The 20,885-nt window shown below is 34.8% G+C and overlaps 1 protein-coding gene across 13 annotated transcripts in view; it reads left to right on the top strand.

Moving 5' to 3' along the window:
* Positions 1–20,885, top strand: part of LOC308193791 (uncharacterized protein) — a 70,151-nt gene that overhangs the window by 41,819 nt on the left and 7,447 nt on the right. For 7 of the 13 annotated variants that reach the window (XR_013949929.1, XR_013949930.1, XR_013949933.1 and 4 more), the window contains one exon: positions 234–2,924. The exons of 2 other annotated variants lie outside the window; for them this stretch is intronic. Coding sequence is in view for 1 of the 11 variants with exons in the window: in XM_080588825.1 (XP_080444951.1) it covers positions 234–307 (74 nt within the window). In the remaining 10 variants the exon portion in view is untranslated. Of the gene's footprint in view, positions 1–213; positions 2,925–13,607; positions 13,676–19,373; positions 19,779–20,885 lie in introns of those variants that run through there. 4 more of the 13 variants (XR_013949925.1, XR_013949931.1, XR_013949924.1 and 1 more) reach the window with 3 other exon arrangements.

Below are 20,885 nucleotides of genomic sequence, written 5' to 3' on the forward strand. Positions count from 1 at the left end.
TACAAAACGTATATGAGATCTAATTTATAAATAAGTAGATTCTTTCAAAAGTTATAGTGTTTCAATTTTTGCATCAGTTTGTGGGTGCCTTGCAATTTAAGAAGGGATGTTCGGACCCCTTCTTTTGCAATAGAGGTTTGAATTGCTTTTAGAGCAAATTTAAAGAACTGGTATTCAAATGGTATGCAGCTATAATTTTTATTTTTTTTTAAGGCTTCCTTTTTATTCTACAGAAGGAGTCTTTTGGTGTTGCCTTCTGCAGGAACTCTTTGACTCTAAAGATTTGGAGAAGATCATTGCATTATGACTTTGCTCAGTTTACTTGGAGGACTTCCCATTCTGTGCATAAGATCTAAATGGTGCAAAGAAGAGATGGATTCTTTCTGTATTGATCTTAAAAACACCATGTGTATGAGAGGTTGTCATTGCTTACTTTATGGCTGAATATCTATTCAGCAATCTTCCAGCTGCTAAAGCCTGAATTAAATTGGAACATTATGAAAAAAAAAATATATATATAAACATATTTTTACTTTAACTTTTAGTGTACATTTATTCTTCAAATTATGCAGGGATTCAGTCTTAGAAACCATGAAAGAATATAATTGGCAGTATTTTGGACACCATGCTGTCAAATGGCTTTTTCAGAAGTCATTTTTAAACTCTTTGTGTAGATGAGGCTTTTTAACCAGTTCAATTATCCTCTTGAAACCTCCTAGCCTCCTAGCATTCTGTACTAACTCTATTACAGTCAGCTTGTGTTTTCTCCTCAATGAACTCATTTTTTTGCTTGGTCTTTGCAGCCATTTTAAAGAGACACAATTCTGGCTTAGACACAGCTGTCATCATTAGCTCCAGTGAAAAACTTCTGGCCCAGCATATCATTACATGCTGGGCCAGGCCGAGGGTCTAACATCTACAACTAGTAGGAGTGAACTAGGGATCCCTGTGGTAAAGGAAGCATGGGAGTAAATTTTCAAGTGACAAGATGAAGATGTCATAACAAGATTATTCTTACAGAGAGTTTAAACTTATTTAAAAGTGATCTCAAAATTCATGAGACATGACTTAATGGTGAGAGTCCTAGTGATTGCAGTAAATAATTATTTTATGAGCCACTGTGTAATAGTAATAACAATAAATTCTCTTTCTCCCGTATTGAGGTCACTTTTCCTGTCTGAAGTACATCTTGTGGCCAAATTTTCTTCAGGTCTACCTCAGAACAATAATCTTAGTGTAAATAGAGAAAATAAATAATCCTATTTCCTGCCAAGCATGAAATAGATTGTTCTAGCTTCACAGTTCTTTCAAATAAGTCTTGTTCACTCCCTTCTTGGGGTTCTTTCTGTTACTTGCTTGTATAGTATCATGGAAGTTTGTCTGAAATTCTTTTTAGAGAAGATCACAATCTTATTTTTAGAAAGTTACTCTTTTAAGTGATCATTCTGCTTTACATGTGCAGGGATAAATTTATCAAATGTGCTGTCACTTTTGTGTAGGGTTTAGCAGGACTATTATTTTTGTCTGTGCGGGTGATATTAATAGGGCAAAAGACTTGTAAGAAGGTCCACCCCTAAAATCACTAATTTTGGTGGATTTCAATAGCAAAGATCTCTCAGAAGATTAGTAGAGTCTGATTATTACTTTATCTCCCAGTTACCGTTCTACCATTTTGCATCTGCCTTTGTCTGTTATGGGTACCATGTGGATAATACTCTCTTTGCCAGTGTCATTTGCACTTAAATTCCAAACAGCCATTGCTGATGGGTGATGATGTATTTGTGTGCATTTAGTTATAAATTTATATAAGTGAATGTCTGAATAGTTAGTTTTGTCACTGGTGTAGCATACGTAAACATATCACCCAGAATAATAAAACCTGACTACATCTGCTCAGTTTAAATAGACTAGATTAGTCTGATATGAGTTGGACAGCAAAGAAGTTGATGAACTTCGTTATGCTGTTACACAGCTGTCACTGAGTTAATATTAGTGGTGGGAGCCAGAGTCTGATGGAAGCGGTTATATGACTAGTAAAGCCTATACCAACAAATTAATATAGAAAGCTGCAAATGGAATAATAATGAAAGCTGCGAACTGTAGCCCCTTGGGAGGCAATGCAGTAAATGGATGTCCAATGCCACATGGAACCTTGAATCTAAGGAGAGAGAGTGGTATATGTATCATCCATGACACTGTCAGTTCAGTTTCTAGAATCGAGTGTCCTGTCCCCTGGATCATTGCTATTGTTTTTTAGTATTATGCTGCTCTAGACTGGATTGGTGAGATTGAGACTGGTTTATATACGTATTTCTGTTTTGTAGAATGCTATCTACCTCTTTACGTATACTGGCAAATAAGTAGATTCTACATTGTGTGTCACCCCATCCAATCACCCTTAGAGACTGCTAATACAGATCTCAAATTTTCTGGATTTTGATGTTTATATTGCAAAAGCTTTTTCTTTTGACTTAGGACTGTATTTGCCCTTTAGGATTGACTTTTTTTTTTCTTTTGTAAAGTATGTCTTAATTTCAGTCTACTAATAATCTGACCTCCTGAATGGATGTCACGTATCCTATCCAAACTGTTTTGCAGGGTATCGTAGAAGTTTTTCTGCTAGCCACTGTTTCTTATTGTAGTAAGGAAGTGTGTTTGTAACAAATAGTAATGTAGGGTGAACTGACTGTGACCATACATGGTAGTCTTAGTTTTCTGTGATATTCCTTCACCTGAAGTTCATGGATTGCATATATACATATATATTAAAGAAAAAAAAAAAAAAAACCACCATGTTCATGTTTGAAGTTCTCCATATTTTGTGGCTCTAAATAGAAAGAGACACTCTAGGGCTTACGTAAACTTCTATATGAATAGCAATAACTTTCCAAATCCTGTTTTGCAGGTGTAACTTATAAAAGACATATAAGATAATGACTTAATGTGTACAAAAAGACAACCTAAGTGTACTTCCAAATACAGATCAATCTTTATAGATATGTACAGGGTAAAATCCACGTATCGGCTATCTGAGAAGATACAGCCAAAGGCTTTATGTTAATCCTGCTAGGAGAAACAACTGTTTTTTAAGCTCTTTGAAAGGCTTTTACGTTTAGTTTTGGGGAACTGTGAAATTCAAATATTTTTTTCCAAACACTGCAAAACTACTTTGGTTGGTAAATCAGTTTAGAAACTTAATTGCCCTGTTGTCCCATGAGATGTCTTTTTCATTCAGTATGCAAAAACTTCTCATCTTATGCATAGCTATACATAATCAGTGTAGTATATATCATAATATATGTCTATCAGTTGCAAAAGAATGTTTCATTTCTCAGCGTGGGAGCAGAGAAGTTAAACTTTTACTGTAAACAAGATTAAGTATAGAACTTGAGAAAAAGAAAACCCAAACCCTGGAGGTTCATTTTATATTTTTAAATACTACTTTCCCAATTCAAGAAATGTTTGTTTAAATTACTGTTATACTAAAAGGCTCTGCTAATGATCTTGAATTGGACTTTTAATGGGCACTGAGGAAAATATTGCACCAAATACAAGTAGAAAGCACATATTTAAGACTAAATAAGTGTGGAAAAACTAAACTAGTTGGACAAGCATTTTGAGAGCATGTTTGTTGTAAATAAGAAGGTATGCCTGAGAGCTGAAATGGAAGCCTTGGAATTTAAGCTTTTATTGGGAATCCCATTTCAAAGTTTTCAAAATAATACATGAAAATGATCAAATTGTTTGTGAATTTTCCTCCTATAGGTATATATTTCTGTTTTCATTCCATTCTACTGTTTTAATTGAGATTCGGTCATCCAAATCCTCCTCTCAGCAAGTGCTTAGCCACATGTTGTTTTGCTGTAGGAGCAGTAAAATCAGCTGATGGATAACGATCTCATTCTCTGACTGAACTGAGCAAATGGGTTCGGTTACATGTTGTCCTTCTGAGGATATTCAGTCCTTTATACAGAGTTTATGCTTCCTTGTAGAGGGAACTGGCTTTGCAGCGTTGATGCCAATGGAGAGCAGAAAGTAAATTGTGGTTGCACCTGAGCAGGAAATAAAGGATATAACTATCAGCAAATGGAAAAGTAAGGATCAGAAGGGCAGAGGTAGAGAGGTGGAGGAAAAGAAGGGCAAGAACATAGTGATGGAAAATAGTACTAGCAGTGGAGAAGAAATACTAGAAATGCTTAGGAGGAAAAAAGTGTCAAGGAAAGATGGTGTTAAAGGGAAATAGCACTGTTAATATATCCTATTTTCCTTTTAAGTATTTAATTTACAAAAAAGGAGATAAAATTATATTTTAAAAATGTTTCATTAATAAACTTGGTTCAATTTAATTTTCAGCACAGTGAAATGTGCTTTCCCTTAGCTCCCTGTGAAAGTTCAGAAAGGAGTGGCTCACATAAGGGAATACTAATTCAGCTGAACTATACCTGGCTAATACACTGAAAGGCAGACAGATTGCAGGTGTAGAAGGTCAATAAACACTCGGACACAGTTCAGATACTTGATGACAAGCGTTATCTTCTGATGTATAGGCAATACTAGTTTAAATAAGAGCACAAGACCAAATCAAGTCTTTGTAAAATAAAACTTTTAAGCAGATAGAAAATCAAACTGCTCTGCTGTTCACTTTAATGCAAGCCAGGAAGTTTTTCTTCACTGGTGGTTGTCAGTGCACCGCTCAGGCTTTAATTCATAAGCTGATACCATCCTAATTTAAACTTTGACTTCCTATTACAAAGTATAAATCAGAAGATTAAAAACCTCCTTCTATAGATTTTTTAATAGAAAGTGACAGTTTAATTTGGCAGAGTTGAGCTGAAGGGATACTTAAACCTAGTAGAGAGTGCCAGCATCAGCAGCTCCAGATTAGTTGAAAATGAAAGCAGAAACATGAATAATTAACAGATAAGCTCAAGATCCTTTATTTTTTTTGAAATTACTGCAGAAAAGCTTTCTCCTGCACTAGATCCCAGAGTTGTGTTGTAAGTTGTTTTTTTTCTTTTTTGTGGTCAGCCTGGTTTTGCTTACTGAAAAAATACTGAATATATTGAATATATATATATATATATACACACTTGTTAACAAGAAAGTGTTTCTTCTGAATTTTTATTTTTTATTTTTTTTTCTTTTGGCTGAACTAATTAGGGATAAACTCATAACATTTGTCTCATAATTTGATTTCTTCGTTTCTTATAATCACGTTTCTTTCCCAAGATACAACAACATTTAAAATAGGTGTATTCATTTGTTTTGTTGGCTTACTTAATGCCAAATGACCTGCAGATTTTAGATGAAATCTGAGAATGAATGAAATACATGAACAACTGAAGCCTTGTCAACAAGGCATTCTATTCCAATGTGCAGCTTTATGTAACAGCGTTGAACTCTTAAACATCTGAGTTATTCCATTTGCTTATAGTGAACAGCACTGAGAAAGCTATCATCATGACAACAGCACAGGATATACTACTTTTTTTTTGGTATTTATACAGTCTATGAAATTCTGAAATTAGTTGTGCTCCAACTTGACAAGGTGGGATATAGATGACCACTTGTTGGAATCAAAATTACCCATGAAATAATATGCACCTCCCCCTCCCCCTTTTCGAATGCTCATTTATGTATTTCAGCCTACAAGAGTCTTTGCTAACTCAGCTTTTCATTTCAGTTAAGAAATTTGTTTAGAGCATCTTGGTAGTAAAATGTACACAATTTTGCTTTGACAAAAACTATTCTGCTCAGTAAGTAGGATAGAAGTATATTCTCCCGAGTTCCCTCTTTCCAGTGCTATAAATTGGAAATTTGAGGAAGGTATACTCTTAGTATGGGGAGCGAGTAAATTTAATTTTGGTCCTACCACTACGACTTCTGGTTCAAGTGAATTTCCAACATCAGGTACCAAATTCAGCAGAAATGATACTAGTACTTCTCTTTCTAACAGTGATTATACCGTACTTTGGCCTAGAAATAAATAAATAATGCTCAGCAAATCAGCAGTAAGACTTCTCTCAATATTACAGCGTACTTGAGAATGATCAATGTCTGAGCAGAGCCTCTGCCAACAATAATATTAATTATGTCTTCTATAATCATAGAGTAATTTAGGCTGGATGGAAATATGGAGGTCAGCAAGACTAACCTCCCACTCTGAGTGGGTCTAACTATATAAGGTTGTTGAGGATGTTTTTTTGAGTATTGTCAAGAACGAATATACAGTATATCTGAACTGTTGGTTCCTTTTGTTATAGAATGTGTTCTTACTAAACTTCTCTCTCCAAAAATAAGATTAAAAAAAAGAAACCCTGAGGTTGTTGCAGAAAGATGACTGGCTTTTTTGTGGGATGGCTTCCATTGTCCTTTATGATGTGTGAATAAAATAGGTTGGAGTGTCCTTACCTTTTATTTTGCCAGCAGAGGGTTTTAGGGGAACGCTGTCACTGATGCTTCTTCTTGTAGTGGAGATAAACTCATCGGTCAGAACAAGGAACAGTCCTAGTCATCTGTGTACTAAGATGCCAAAAGATATATTAAATAGTAAAATATTATTATTTATTTAACTCTACAGAAGCATGAAAGGTGTAATACTGTTTAGAAACAAATAAACAAAAAACACCAAATACTTTAAGAACACATTGAAACAAATTTGTCACATTTTACACAAAGCTGGTGCATATTGTCAAACTTATGGTAGGTAAAGTAATCTCTGAAAGTATTCATAAATGTCAAGTCCCTGTTTTCTGCTGGATATAGTTTTCTTTTATGCTGTTACTGGTTTCTGTGTAAAAAACAATTCATAAAAGTAGAATTCCTCCATACCACTGTATAGGGTAGGAAGACTTGTAGAATCAAATACTTAACATAATTTTTCTCCCAAGGTAGAAAATTGAAGTCTTGGCCTTATGACAACAATGTTTTTCTCTCTGGGATTATTGTTGTAATTAAGGAAGGAGGCCTAACAGTGTATTCCAGTGAGGTATTATGAAATCTGTAGCAACAAGTGGTACTATCAGCCTATATTTATCCTGAGGCATAGTGTCAGGGAAAAGAAAAACACAGAAAACCCTAAATGTTTATTAGTATGTCAAAGCAGCGGACCTCTAAACTGTGGTAGTGCATTATTTTGCTGCTGAGAGGGTGTGAAGAGCTTTTTAGAAAGTAGAATTGCTGAAGTGTAAGACCAGGTATTCCTCCTTTTCTAACACTGCTTATGTAATGCTGTAATGAAAGAAGTAGTATAGGACTGAAGTGCTTTTGGGCTTAGGATAATTAAGTAGACAAGTGTTCTTGTTCTTTCCTTTAAATGTCAGATTGAGTTCTCATTATTTTGAGAACTCTAGTTAAACAGTAATTGGTAAGGCATTACTTACATCAAACATTTTGGTACATGTGCCTTAGCTTCTCAGATGCTAATCCCAGCTATATTTTATCCTTATTAATGCAAGAAGAAGCATGGTGTCATTTTTCTCTTATTTTTGCCATCAGTGAAAAGGTTACTGGAAAAGCATGGCTCTTGATTGTTGAATTCTCTGACTGTTTTCAGTTTTAACTTTCAGGATGCATTGACAACATTACTTAGAGCTAAAGATGACTTTCTTATTGGAAAAAATTGTCAGATACAACCAATTAAAATCCCTTCATCTTAATTTGAGTCTTATAGTATATATATTTTTTTCATGTGTATTACTTGAAATTCATTAGTCTGTTTAAATAAATGCAGGCCCCTGTTCTTTAGGTTATTTGTCATAGGAATTCACAGCAGGATGTTTTATATTGATTTTATCTTTTGGGACTTTATCTGGAATGCTGAATTTTCTGATACCTGTGTATATTTTATTTATTTATTTATTTATTTTGCAGGGATAAAGTATAATGTCATAAACAGATGAAAATTTAGATATAATAGAGCTCTGGGATTTAACAAAGATATTTGAAGGGGAATATTTTTATCTATATGTTAACATATGATTTTGATATTCCTCTTGCTACAATGTTATTCAACACATGGACTTCTGCTTCAATGATTTTTCTCTAGCTTCAGCTAGAGAAGGTGATCTTGAAAGGAGAGTACACAAATCTAAACCTCTGTAGGGAAATCCTGCCAAACTGTACTTTTTCAAGTTATGGCCAATATAAAATCATCAGTATTTGCTTATTCTATCCTGAAATTTATAAGAAAACCATGTTTTTACAGATGATATTGACAAATTGGCAATATCAGAGTTACTTCTTGATATCTCATTTTTTTTGTCAATGTATTTTTTGTAGAAATAATCAGATATTGAAGTAAGAGAAATATTTAGGGAAAAAATCACAGTTGGAGTCATCTGCCATGTCAATTCTGGTGGACCATTCTGTTTCTAGTTAAACAATTTGTAGTTAAGCTTTGGAAAAAAGTTTTTGTTTTTCACAGGAACCTGTAAAAAATCTTGAAAAACTAAGTATCTAAATTATGGGAAAATAAAACAGTTTCCTAGAAAATAATAGGGATTTCATGCTAGTAATAGCTCATGGCACCTTCAACAGTTCATTCTACACAGTGGTGAATACGTCACATCTCATGAAGGCTATATTCTGCAGTATGATGCACGAAATCCTTTACAGGTTCCATGTATGAAAGGTAGTAACAGCACAAATAATAGAACAGTAGCTGCTCTGAGTTACCAAGATACTGTTTTTGAGAGATGGACCAAAACTTAATTTTCATTCTCTGAAAATCCAAAATTTTCCAGAGTAATGTTTTCAGTCAGTTATATTCCTCAGATACCAATGACCAAAGAGAATTGTTTATTGAAAAGGGAGAACAATGACTCTTTTTTCTTAACCTCATTATTGTATTTGAATCATGTCTAAAATCATTGCCCAAGGAACAGGACATGTTAGAATATTTTCTGAGTGGTAGGATTCAAAAATAATCAGATATTCTTTTTGTTTATTACCTGCTAAACAGCACAAGTTGAGTCTTGAGAGAAAAATACTTTCTGTTGCTTTATGTGCAAATGTCCCTCAAGGGTAATCCAGAATACAAACATCTGCAGAAATTTGATGAAATTTTGGGAATCTAATTAATTTCCTATTTAACAAAAATGCGTTTGTCAAGCTTGTCAGTGTGCAAGCAGGACACGAGCTGGAAAACATTGATAAAACATGACAGAGCTTTTAGTGTGTTTGATGTGTCATTCAAGTGTAAACAAATGCTGCAGCATAAAGCAAAAATGTATGGCAAGGAGATGGAAAACAGTGGAAATGCCTCGCCTGCACCAAGACAACAAAATAAGCAAGAAGGCCATGTCAAACCTACTTTGCTTCTGCACTTCACCTGAGAATGCTGTGCACCACAACACTTACTTTTATTTCTCAGCTAAAACTCTAAGTGTATGATGTGCAAAATAAACAATGAACAGTGGCAACTTTGAAGAGCAATTTCTAGCTTACAGCTAATAAAACTGAAGTCACCTATCCTCTCCAATGATGCACAGGAATTTGTTACCATGAATCTTATGAAGCCAAAGATGGATCTATTTATTCCAAATGATGCCAAGGCAGTTAGGTTGTGAAACTGAATCAATTTATTCAGAATACTTGGGATGAAAAGCATTTCTTCTGATGGTGTTTTTAGAAAGGTTTCTGAAAAGTACTAGACTGGCTGCTTTTTAGTTATCTGGGACTTCATTTGTGCTTGAAAGAGAGGATTTTTTTTTCCTTTAGGGTAAAAAAAAAAAAAAAAATTTAAAAAATCAGAGAATGTAGGAACTTATTGAAAATATATTGATATATCCTTTATAGTAGACTTAACATACAAATGTTGCAGCACAGGGAAATATAAAGTACCTGTACGTCTTGATTGATTTTAGAAAAAAAAAATAAATAGTAAGAGCATAATTTTACATGTTATGTGAAAAACGAGAATTTTAAGTTTTGCATTTTTTTCAGTATTTCATCAAAATATAGAATTTCTATGAATATCTGTAAGACTTTCATTTTTTGGTATATCAATTTAATTTTGTTTAAATTGAGGAAACCAATACCAAGGTTGCTTTCCTGAAGGAACTGCACTACTGTGAATTTCGCTAATTGTTGACAAAGCACACATCTGTGTGCACTGGTGGCCAGTGATAATATGTGCTCCTAAAGAAAAGCTTGTGATGTGCTTCAATATCTTTTCAGGTGTATGGAAAGAGTAGATGGATTAAAAAAAAGCCTTAAATTCTAGCCAGTGTGTGTTTCTTCTCTCTTCTAATACTAAATTCTTCTGTTAGAAGACTGATACACATGGATCATCTCTCCATATCTTTCCGACCACCCATCCTGTCTCCTATTGAAATATACATTAAGCTCATCTTTTATGAAATAAATCCTTGCAAATCTCTCCAAAACAGATTTACAGGTGTAATGGATTGAATTAAAATTGAGAGCGGCATACTTTTTTTTTTTTTAAATACTTGGTAAAAATAATTAATCCTGATAAAAGGGACAAATACCTTGCCTGAAGCAAAGATAACTTTGAACTATAAATAATGTAATACATTTTAATCAGTTTCACTGCAACAATTTTTATCTGGAAATAAGTTAGCTTGCAAGCTCTATTAAAGTAACTTGAAGAGTATCATTTGCTTGAATAGAATTTTAGTAGTGAATTCTACTTAGTTTAGAATCTCTGCATGTTTATAACTGCACTGTTACTTTCTCTATGAAAAAGCAACTAAAAAAAGTAGTTGCTGAAAATGGCAGAAAGTAAAAGCATAGATGAATATTTTTCAAAGTGTTGATTGACTGTATTTAGACAAAAAGTTGTGGGAGACTGGTAAGTCTTTGCATAGTAGAGCAAAACTCAGTTTCAGCAGAGAACCACCACAGTGCTGTGGACCATTAAAGCTTGTCATCACTGCTTATAATAGAAAGATGATACCTAACACAATTTAAAATCACTGTTGATTTTGGCATTTTGTTTGATATTTTAGCATTTGAACTAACCATTTTGAACTGTTTGTAAGTTGTCAGCAATGTTTCTAGGTTTCTTCCTTGACCAGATAATATAATTTAACGAAAGATAAAGCTTTCTATCCAACTCTAGAAGTTTAATACAGAACCTGTATCATGTTCAAAATATACTTCTCCCATCTAGGGAAAAAAAATAAAATAAAAATCCTAAAAGGACTTCAGCAGGGTAGAAATGAAAGGGACTCATTTTTTATCATCTCGTTTATTGTGTAATACTTTACATGTTTTGGAGCAGTGATGTAAAAATGCTGAACTGTGTCCATGCTTTGGAACACATGGTACCTTTGCACAACTGCTTTACTTCATTGCACAGCACTAAATAAGACTGGCAACTAGTATTTTAAGTATTTTTGCCATAGAACTTTATTATTTTTCATCAGTTTGGATTTTGGAACATATGTTGTATAGTAGACCGCAGAAATATGTTCAGTCTAAATACTGGGAACTGAAATCAGGAGATAGTTGAGGAATATAAATGGTATTACTCTCAATTGGTTGTTCCTGGCACTGGAACCCAGTACATTTCAGAGTCTGCAGTGCACAAATTTGACCTGTGAAGAAACAAGAGTTCTTATGTTGACACTGAGAATTTATTTTGGTGTTAAATAACTTCACACGGTTTTCAACGTCTGGCTGAACTGAAGAGAATTAAGTAAGAGACTGGTCATTACCAGTCTGTTAGAAGTGTTTCAAGAGTTTTCACTTTTTTTTTTATAATATTTAATATATTCAAGCTAATCTTGTCATAATGATGTATATAAACAGTTATTCCTCAGTGTGGATTTTTTTGATTGTTTGTTTTGAAAAGTAAAAGTTCTGAGTGGCACAGATCTTCACAGGAAAAATGTATATTACGGAAATATCCTTTGGGGTGGGAAGTAATAGCACAAAGGTCATATTAATAATGCACATCAGATTTTTGTAAGTACAGAGTAACATTATGAATTGTAATGTTTAACACTGCAGTTGGCTAGTTTATTCTTTGAATTGTTTTTATTCAGGAGAATTTTCCTCCTTTATTTTTTTTCTTAATTCACTGAGACAAATTACAATTCTCACAGCTTTGCATGTTCCTCTTTCTTGCTGTAGCTTTCATTTTGGGCCCAGATCAGGGCACCACAGGGTAGTGATTGGTGCCAGCATCAATCCCTTGTGATGTACCACCAGTCCCTGAAAACAGTGTGAGGTACAAGGCATCGCAGAAGATGGAAACATTTTGGTGGGATTATTTTTCTCTGGCAGGTGGGTTGGTGGTAATGCCGGAGGCACGAGAACACGTCAGACCAAAGGTGGCCAGTGCTGTCCCCCCACTCCCTTCCTGCTACACTCAGCAGCATTTCTGGCTACAGACTGCGGGATTAGATTTGTGGTGCTTTGTCGTGGCAGTCTGGGTCCATCTGCCCTCAGTTTAGGAACCCTGGTGTGCAGAAAGATGCCTTCTTGATACAGTTCTGGGACCTACAGATGAGACTGTTTTTGTCATCTTATGCAGGTCATTTTTAACTGATTATTTGTGGGAAGGGAAAAGTTAGCATGCTGATACTTCTGCAACAGTGTTTTTTGTATTTTATTCAGACAGAGGAGGCATACCTAATATCCTTTGTATCCTTTGGGTTTATGCTCATGCCTCTCCCCCAGTATTTGCTTATTATTAAGTTGCTGATATGTGCATCAGAATTGATAGTATTCAACTAAAGTAGTTTTTTTTAGTCAACTAATTTTATTACAAAAAACAAAGCAGTGTTTTACACATATATAGATTTCTGCTGTATCACCGTTTGATTGTCCTTTGTTTTTGCTAGCCTTTTAAAAATGAAACTTTGAAGTTTTTAATATTTTATAATGCCTTCTGTATTCATTGCTATATTTTTATTGTCATCACCTCTCACAGTTGGAGACAAGACTGATCAGGGAGTAACGGGTCAGAAGTGATACAATGCTTATGTCAGGAGAAGAATGGCTTCTGAAGGAAGAAGATGTTTCATTTACAGTAATACTCTCCATGACTGATTGTAATCAGAAAAACTACCCTTCTAGTCTATGGGTTTATTTTTCAGAGGCTTCATGAAACGTGTTAATTTCATTTTTTTTTTTCTAAGAGCCACATATTTTTCTTTCTGCATTTCCTCATATATGCTAGCATGGTGCCTGCATTTTCAGCAATGCAGTTTAAGTCAAAGCCACGTATGGTGATGTCTTGATTTAGAAAGTAATTTCATATTACACCTCACCATATAAAGACTTATGCCTTTACAATTGTACTAAAGTGTCATAAATTTTGAGATATTGTTTGCGGTAGACTGGAAATGGGCATCTAGCTCCTGCTGATAGGAGGTATCTTCTGCAGAATTAAATACAAGCATTACCTTTGGCTGAACCTTTAATCAACCAGACCTTTAAAGCTAATTTGGCTGCCTTCTCCTACAGTGAGATTTTTCTAAAAGATCAAAGTTAAAACTCAGGATATTTTTTTAATTCTTATTTTTAGTTTGTGGGTTAGAGAGTTGCTGAATAGAAATTTTCAAAGGCTTATAGACTAATCTATCCTTACTTCCAAGTCATTTTCTTTAAGTAGTCTCTCTTTAATTTGACAGCTAGCTGCACTTTGTTTTTGTCTGCAAGCCTTGTTCACATAAGAAGCAAGAGGACTGATATGCTCGTGGTGAGGTTTGGTTTCTCTTTCTTTGAAGTTTATAACTGATTTGCCTGTGAACATAAATGGTCTTTGTTAGAAACCTCCTGAGGCCTGTTCACTTTCTTGGCTGTCTGCTTTATACAATAAGTTCAACTCTGGCTGTTCTTTACAAACACCTGTGCTAGTACTAGCCTGAGACAGACTACAGGTATACTGAAAGGAATTCTATGACAAATATTGTCACAGAATTTGCCAATGGCAGGTTTTCAATATCTTTGGGCCTTATCATTAATACGGGAATTAAAGCATTCTTTTTCCCCATTAGATTTGTTCAGATTTTGTCCCTAGGCTAAGGACTGAGGTTATGCTTGGGATCCACTCACCCTACGTGCTTCCTGAGATACCTCCTCACATGTCCTGTTCTTGGAGGTGGCCCACAACATGTCCTGGTGTCTGGGGTTGTCCTTTCCCAGGTGCAGGACTTTGCACTTCTTTTTACTGAACTGCACGAGGTTCCTGTCAGCCCATTTTTGCAGCCTGTTGAGGAAGCATACCCTTCCTTCTAGACACTTTGTTGTTTAAATGAGGTGTGCCATCTGTGCGACAGTGCTTGAAGAGGCACAGTGTACTTGGCAGTGGAGGAAACTGGAGAATAGAATAGGGATGTTGTGGTATTTCTTCCTTTTGAGGATATGCATGACAGTTTCAGCAGTGGTGCTCTTTAGTGTGGGGTTAGCCTGCCTGAGAGTGAACATCAGAGGGAAGTGGTAAGAATCACATGTTCTTTTGTTTTCTCTTAACCAGACATATTTTAGTTGCCTAATTCAACATTTCCTTAGTAAAGCCAAGGGTTTCTATTAGCTAGACAATGAGAACAATTAGGAAAGTTGAACTTCTGGGACTTTGGTTTTGGGATTGAGGCAAATTTAATTTCTGAATAGCCAGATCCACCAGGCTGGTGGTCCTGATCTCTCTCAGAGAATTCCAATTGTCCAGTCAGTGCTGGTATATTTTTTTCTATTTTTCACCTAAGTTTTTGTTTGTTTGTTTTTCCTAACAGCCTCTTGATACATCTTAAATGTAATGGCAAATAAGAAAAAGAAAGATTGTTTAACTTGAAGTTGCTCCAACTTACTTCATTCTCAACCCTCCTTTTTTCTCTGCTTTTGTTAATTATCAGCCTTATGACATAAGTCTACCCCACGATGAGAAACATCCTTCTCTGTAACAAGCTACCCAAGTTCTATATTAATTCAGGATAATTGCTTTAGTCTTTAATTTGTAAAGCATTCTTACTCATTGAGGTACTATATACAAGCACAAAATGTGGATAATAGTTTATGCTAGATGTAATAAATTTCAGTTCAGCCATAGAGTATTATAATGGCTGGCAATAAAGCAGTTTTTACTGTAGACTTTTGCTGGTCTTAGAGCTGGTGTCTTCTTGTCTGATCTAACTCTAGTTTGTGGTTTTTGTAAGGTTTTTACACAGTGTTTCAGCACTCACTGTAGTAGCACTTGACTTCTTTCGAGGCACCCTGGCCAGTAACCCCAAATATGTAAGCAGTAGAACAACCAGTATCACTGGTGGTGCACAGTAGTAACAGAACAGCTTGTGTTACCATCTGCTATGTTTTGTGGTACATATTTAGACTGTCCTGCTGCTACAAGAAAGGTAGCAGGGGATTGCTCCCTCTGAAGAGGGAGGAAAAGCACTTTGAAATGTCAAGCATTTGAGAAAGTTGTTATCAAAAGGCTGGAATGTTTTCTTTCCTCTGTTCTCCCTGAAGTCCGATTAGCCTGTGATCTAAACTACAGTGTTGAAGGCTATTCAAAACCCAGGTAAAGGATAGAGATAAAATAATATGACTTAAAGTACATTTTTATGCAAGTACACTGCTACCTTTATCCAAGGCTCATAATTTAGAACTGACAGACACATGTATGTATAGAAAGCAGTTAAATCTATAACTGGAATGGTGAAGTGCCTGAATGGGCATCAGAAGTTTGAAACTTTTTAACTTATCAAAATAAACCTAATGCATTGAGTACACCTATTTCTTCCTCTCTTCAGCCCATCTCCCTGCAAAGATATAGAGTATTGCTGAAATGGTGACAATGTTAATGAAAAAGCTGCAGTCACATCCTTACAAAAAACTTAGTGAGTAGTGTCAAATCCCTTCCTTGGCTGTAATACTGAGCAATTTGGTAGTTAGCTATACAAAGCCCAGACAAGTATGCGTCTTGGCACGTGGCGTGGCCTGGCTTTCTGGGACGTGATTTTCTTCAGCAGACTCTGAACGGTTTTGAGACCTAGATTAAATGAGTAGCTACTATTAACTCAGGAAATCTTGTTTTCATCTCTTCAGTCTCTTGGAACAGCCTCAGCCTTCATGGAAAATTTGCAGCTGTTCATATAACAGCAGCCCCAGAGTGTTTATTATTATTATTATTTTTATTGTAACTCTTCAAAGTATACTAGCATATTTTTTTCGGGCAGTACTAACGTATTTTTTTTTGCATACAACGCACAGCTATCAGTTTCTTTCAATTTAATATGCTGTCCAAAATAAAATATTTTAGCTCTTAAAATGACTTTAAAATGTACTGCCTATGTCAGTGTGAGCTCACAGTCTTTTGTCAGTTTGCAGTGGGTTCTGAGATGACCCGCTAGACAAATAGGTAGATGTCTCTCCAGCAGAATAGTTGAGAATAAGTTCAGATGTTCTGTCTGACACCTAATATTAGCTGTCTTCTGGCAAATGTTAGTTTTAGTAGTATTAAACACATTACATGAAATAATTTTCAAGAAACTAACATATCTTAGTATGTTGTAACCTATCATAGTATGTAGTATGCGAGTTTCTTTCTCGAAGGGGATATAAGCACCTTATCAATGGCATTTATCTGGATGAGGTTAGAGACAAAGTATGAATGCACAAATTATCGCCTTTGATATTTTGACATGTGTTTATAATGACACTGAAATACCATTGCTGTCCTCCTTATTACTAACAGTTTTGCTGATGGTTTAGCATACCGTAATACAAGATGCTGTCTGTATATAAATAACTTCTTCAGTTATTACTACTTCTACCTCAACAAGTAGTAAATCTGTGTGTTTGATATTCTAGGAAGATTTGACCACTAGTTTAGTCTTTTATTTAAGTCTAACCCACTACCATCATCAGTTAGACAAAATAATTTCATACTATTACTTTAATCCATTGAACTTTATGAAGGCTGAGGGTGAAGGGACAGGCAGTGTGTTTTAATGTTGCTTCAGTAAATGTTTTGTGTTCCAGAACCTGCTCTCTTTCAAGTAATGCATTCTAGAGAAAATTAAATCATTGGTTTCATTCTTTTATAATACACCGAACTAGCTACAGTTAGTGCTTTAAGAGAAGCTGGGCAATGCTTACACTGAAAATGAAACTTACAGAAAGAAAGATGAATGGTAGTGGAGTGGTATGCTTATTGGGACACCGCAACTCATGTAGGCAAGAAAAGCAGCAATGAACATGGCAGAGCAAATAAAGTCTGCACTTTCTACATCTCATATACATTTGTTATAAAATCAATACAAGTGTTAAGTGCTGATATTTGAAAGGCTGTGAAACAAGCGTGAAGGAATCTGAGTATAGTTCTGCTGACTTTTCTTTCATTTGTATTTTAATGACAGTTTCGTGCAATTATTTTCCTATAGGTCCATCCCAAAATAGACACCTAGAATAACCAGGGTTAAAGAAATAATTTCACCTAGAGGAAGGAAGGATACAGTTTAAAATATCTACAATGCAGAGCTCATAACACAGCAAATGCTGACTCTCCTATAAAATACCAGTTAACTTTAGTATCTATAATAAGCAGATTTTTTTTTTTGTGGACAATGAAAGGCAAATATTAACCTTGACAAATGAGGTGTCAAGAAGATTACATTTAATGCAGAATTCATATGGTGAAATGCTGCCTTTCTTTTATGGTGTTCCAGTCCTGAAGGGAGAAGGAACTCATTAGAAAGTTTTGAGCTTTTGTAAACTTAGTAACCTTTTAACTAAAGAAAAGAAGTTTTAGTTTTTTTGGAAGGTTTTTCAGACCAGATACTCTTACCACTAGTGGAGTTCATCCCTACCACTTAAATATTTGTAGCGTATAGTCTATTTGGATGCTGTTTCTGCTTATGTATTATTAATAGTTCTGAGAAGGTAGGATTTTCTTGCTATTACTTGATTTATGGACATTGTAATTGACACTGAACAAACTTTTTTGAACGTTTGTGAAATAGCATTACTGATTTTGTAAAGACATAAAACTGACATAAAATATTCATCCTAGCTCCTGTTACTGGCCTTATCTCTTGAACTGTCATAAAACATGGATTCATATCCTTATCCGCTAGTAAAAACATTATGCTACCTGTTGTACTAGAAATTCAAGGCAGTAAAATCCTGTGTCAAACAATTTTATAGAGAAAAGTCTTTGTTTGTAAAAAAATGCCAATGAATATTGGTTTCATTTGCAGTCAGTTCAGGTACCTGCATAATTTTGATGGAGTTTCATTTATTCAAAAGGAAGGGCTTTTTAACAGTTTATGCCAAGGACTTTATGGTTAATTAATTGTAATGGACACCTTAAAGCTGAAAGCATTTTATTTGTGCTGTCATGTGCATTTGGGATAGTACTGAAATAGGATTTCTTTTTATACATTATATTGGGAATTAAATGATGGCTAGCTTGCATGTAAATGAGATCAGCTACCGCATTCGCTATAGCAAGAGATTTCCAACCATAAAGCCACTGGATGGCAGATGGACTACGAAAATCCTAAATCCAAGCATTTAATGACATAATTGTTTAAATGAAGCATGTATATTCACCACATCTAATACCAAAAATAGGTTATTAAGTTGTAATTTAGACCATAATTTTCTGACCAAAAGTTTTGAGCAACAACAATGAAATGTAACACTTTTTGTAATGGTTATATTTTTAAAGTAGATGACAGAGTATTAGTTAAAATTGGTTGAAGTTATTGCATAATTTCATCACTGACCTGGTTTATCATTCTGCTCCTTTGGTGTTTTCAACATTGAATTGTTTGCTTTTCTTTCTTCGTCATAACCATGGCATATTTTTCTTAAGCTATATTTTAGCCCATAATGAGTAAGAGCCTTAACACATTATCTTCAGATTATAACCAAAATCTTCATTTCAGTTTTTCTTCATTAATCTGCATACCTTTCTTATTCAACTAAGAGAAGTCTGAAGTGCTAAGAAATATAGAGTTGGTTTCATGTTTTTTAAAAATACAACACCAAAAAATTCTTCCTTATTTCCTACCGCTGTGTAGAAAACAAATCTAGCTCTACCACACAGATTTCTGAGTGATTTCATACTGTTGTTTGTGGGAGACTGTATTTTGCCAACTGACCTGTCATTCCATTCTCATGTGCAATGAGTTTTACTTCTTTTGCTTTAATTTCTTTTTTTTTTTTTTTGGTGGTTCTGATGCAGGAAGATCTTGTTCATAACGTACTAGAATAAAAGTGTTCACTTTAAAAACAGTGCATTAGAAGATACCAACCCATGAGCATATTATGCAGGCAAAAGTTCTCCACATGAATATTGTTCTCAAGTGCTGGATTAGAACTTAAAAAAAAAAATAGCTGCAATAAAGTTCTTTGACATAGACATTTGTAACCAGCTTTGCATTTCCTGTTTTCAGATCATCCTGTTTTCCTGGCATCTAGGCCAGGAAAAGGCCATCAGTGACAGCATCACTGTCATTCTACTTGCCTGCCCTCCAGTTGTGCCTGTTAGGGGGTTTGAAGACTATCCACAGTCTAGTTCTTGAGATGCAGTTGCCAGTTCTGGTACCACTCATGTGACAAGCAAACACTTTTACTGCTTTATCCAACTTTCCATCTTGTACAGCTTCTTGTGTTGACATAGTTACAAATACTTATTATTTGAAGCGGAGCCAGGTTGCTGTCAGCCAATTGCCTTTCATTTACACTGTTCAGTTACTCATCCATGTAAAAATAAAATGCTGTTGAGCTTTATTGGACTTGCTTTCTTTGTAGATGTTTATTATTTTTATCTAGTTCTTAGAAAATACATCATTTTAGAACTGGACCTGTTACCTTTCAGAAATTATACTATATGTTTTGACATCTAGGCCTATTCTGAAAGTGACTTGTTTTGACTTTTCATGTGATTTTACCTGCAAAAAGCATTAAATGCATGTACCTTAAAAAATCGCAGTGGTAAATTTAAGCACTAGAATGAACTATAAATTCTATAAACTATAAAAATATAAATGAATTATAAATTTTTAAGATCAGAATGCGTATATCTAATTCTTGCTTGCTTTTGACACAAATAGCAGAATTGCAGGCAATAGAATAAAGTCAAAGTAGTGAGGTATTAAGTGAGCTTCCAGTTATACAATTTTGTTTGAGCTGTTATTTTCCTTTTAATATAGATTTTTGATATTTTTTATGTAGTAGGCTCTTGTAGTAAAGAATATAGGTGTTTAAATATTGGTGTAATTTAATATTTAATACTTACGAACAGGATAAAGTTCATTGCGAGAGCCATGGCAAAGGATTGCAGAGGAAAGGTCCTTCCAAAACAATCAGCTGTTGAGCAGTCAACCACCAGCAGCCTGCAAGAAAACACACACAAAAAAAAAGTCTTAATTTCACTTCTTGTTATGATGTACACATCTCTGAAGTTTGACTGTGTAAGAGCATTCTTCTCTCTCTGAGACCATAGCTTTTTATTTTGTCACAAAGAGAACTTCCTTCAACCATCCTTTGGTTGCACTTTCTGATCAAGCTTGATGTTTTATATAATAGCCCTCTGCCCTTCCAGAACACTTAGCTGACATGCTGTTTTGAAATAATCATCATTTTACCTAGTATCCTGTCTGACAGTTAAACTAACCTGCAGTTAACTAATGCTTCCCAGATGTATCATATGCTATTTTGTGGTTAAGCTGACCTTGCATTTTCAACAGCCAAGGTGCTTTGAAAAGAATGTGCATTCTTCATAGTACAGTGTGACAGAAACCAAATTTTGTCTTTTTGCTACTAAAACATCAATTTACAAGAGGTGTTTCCTTACTTGAAACAAACAAACACTGAAGGATTCAAGTTGTCATCTGTTTTTAATAATGTTATAGCCTTAAGGCACTATGACAGAGCATGAAAATTGTTCCCAGTTAAAACCAAGA

Source organism: Anser brachyrhynchus, assembly GCF_964034855.1.
Source record: "Anser brachyrhynchus genome assembly, chromosome: 4".
Classification (NCBI taxonomy): Eukaryota; Metazoa; Chordata; class Aves; order Anseriformes; family Anatidae; genus Anser; species Anser brachyrhynchus.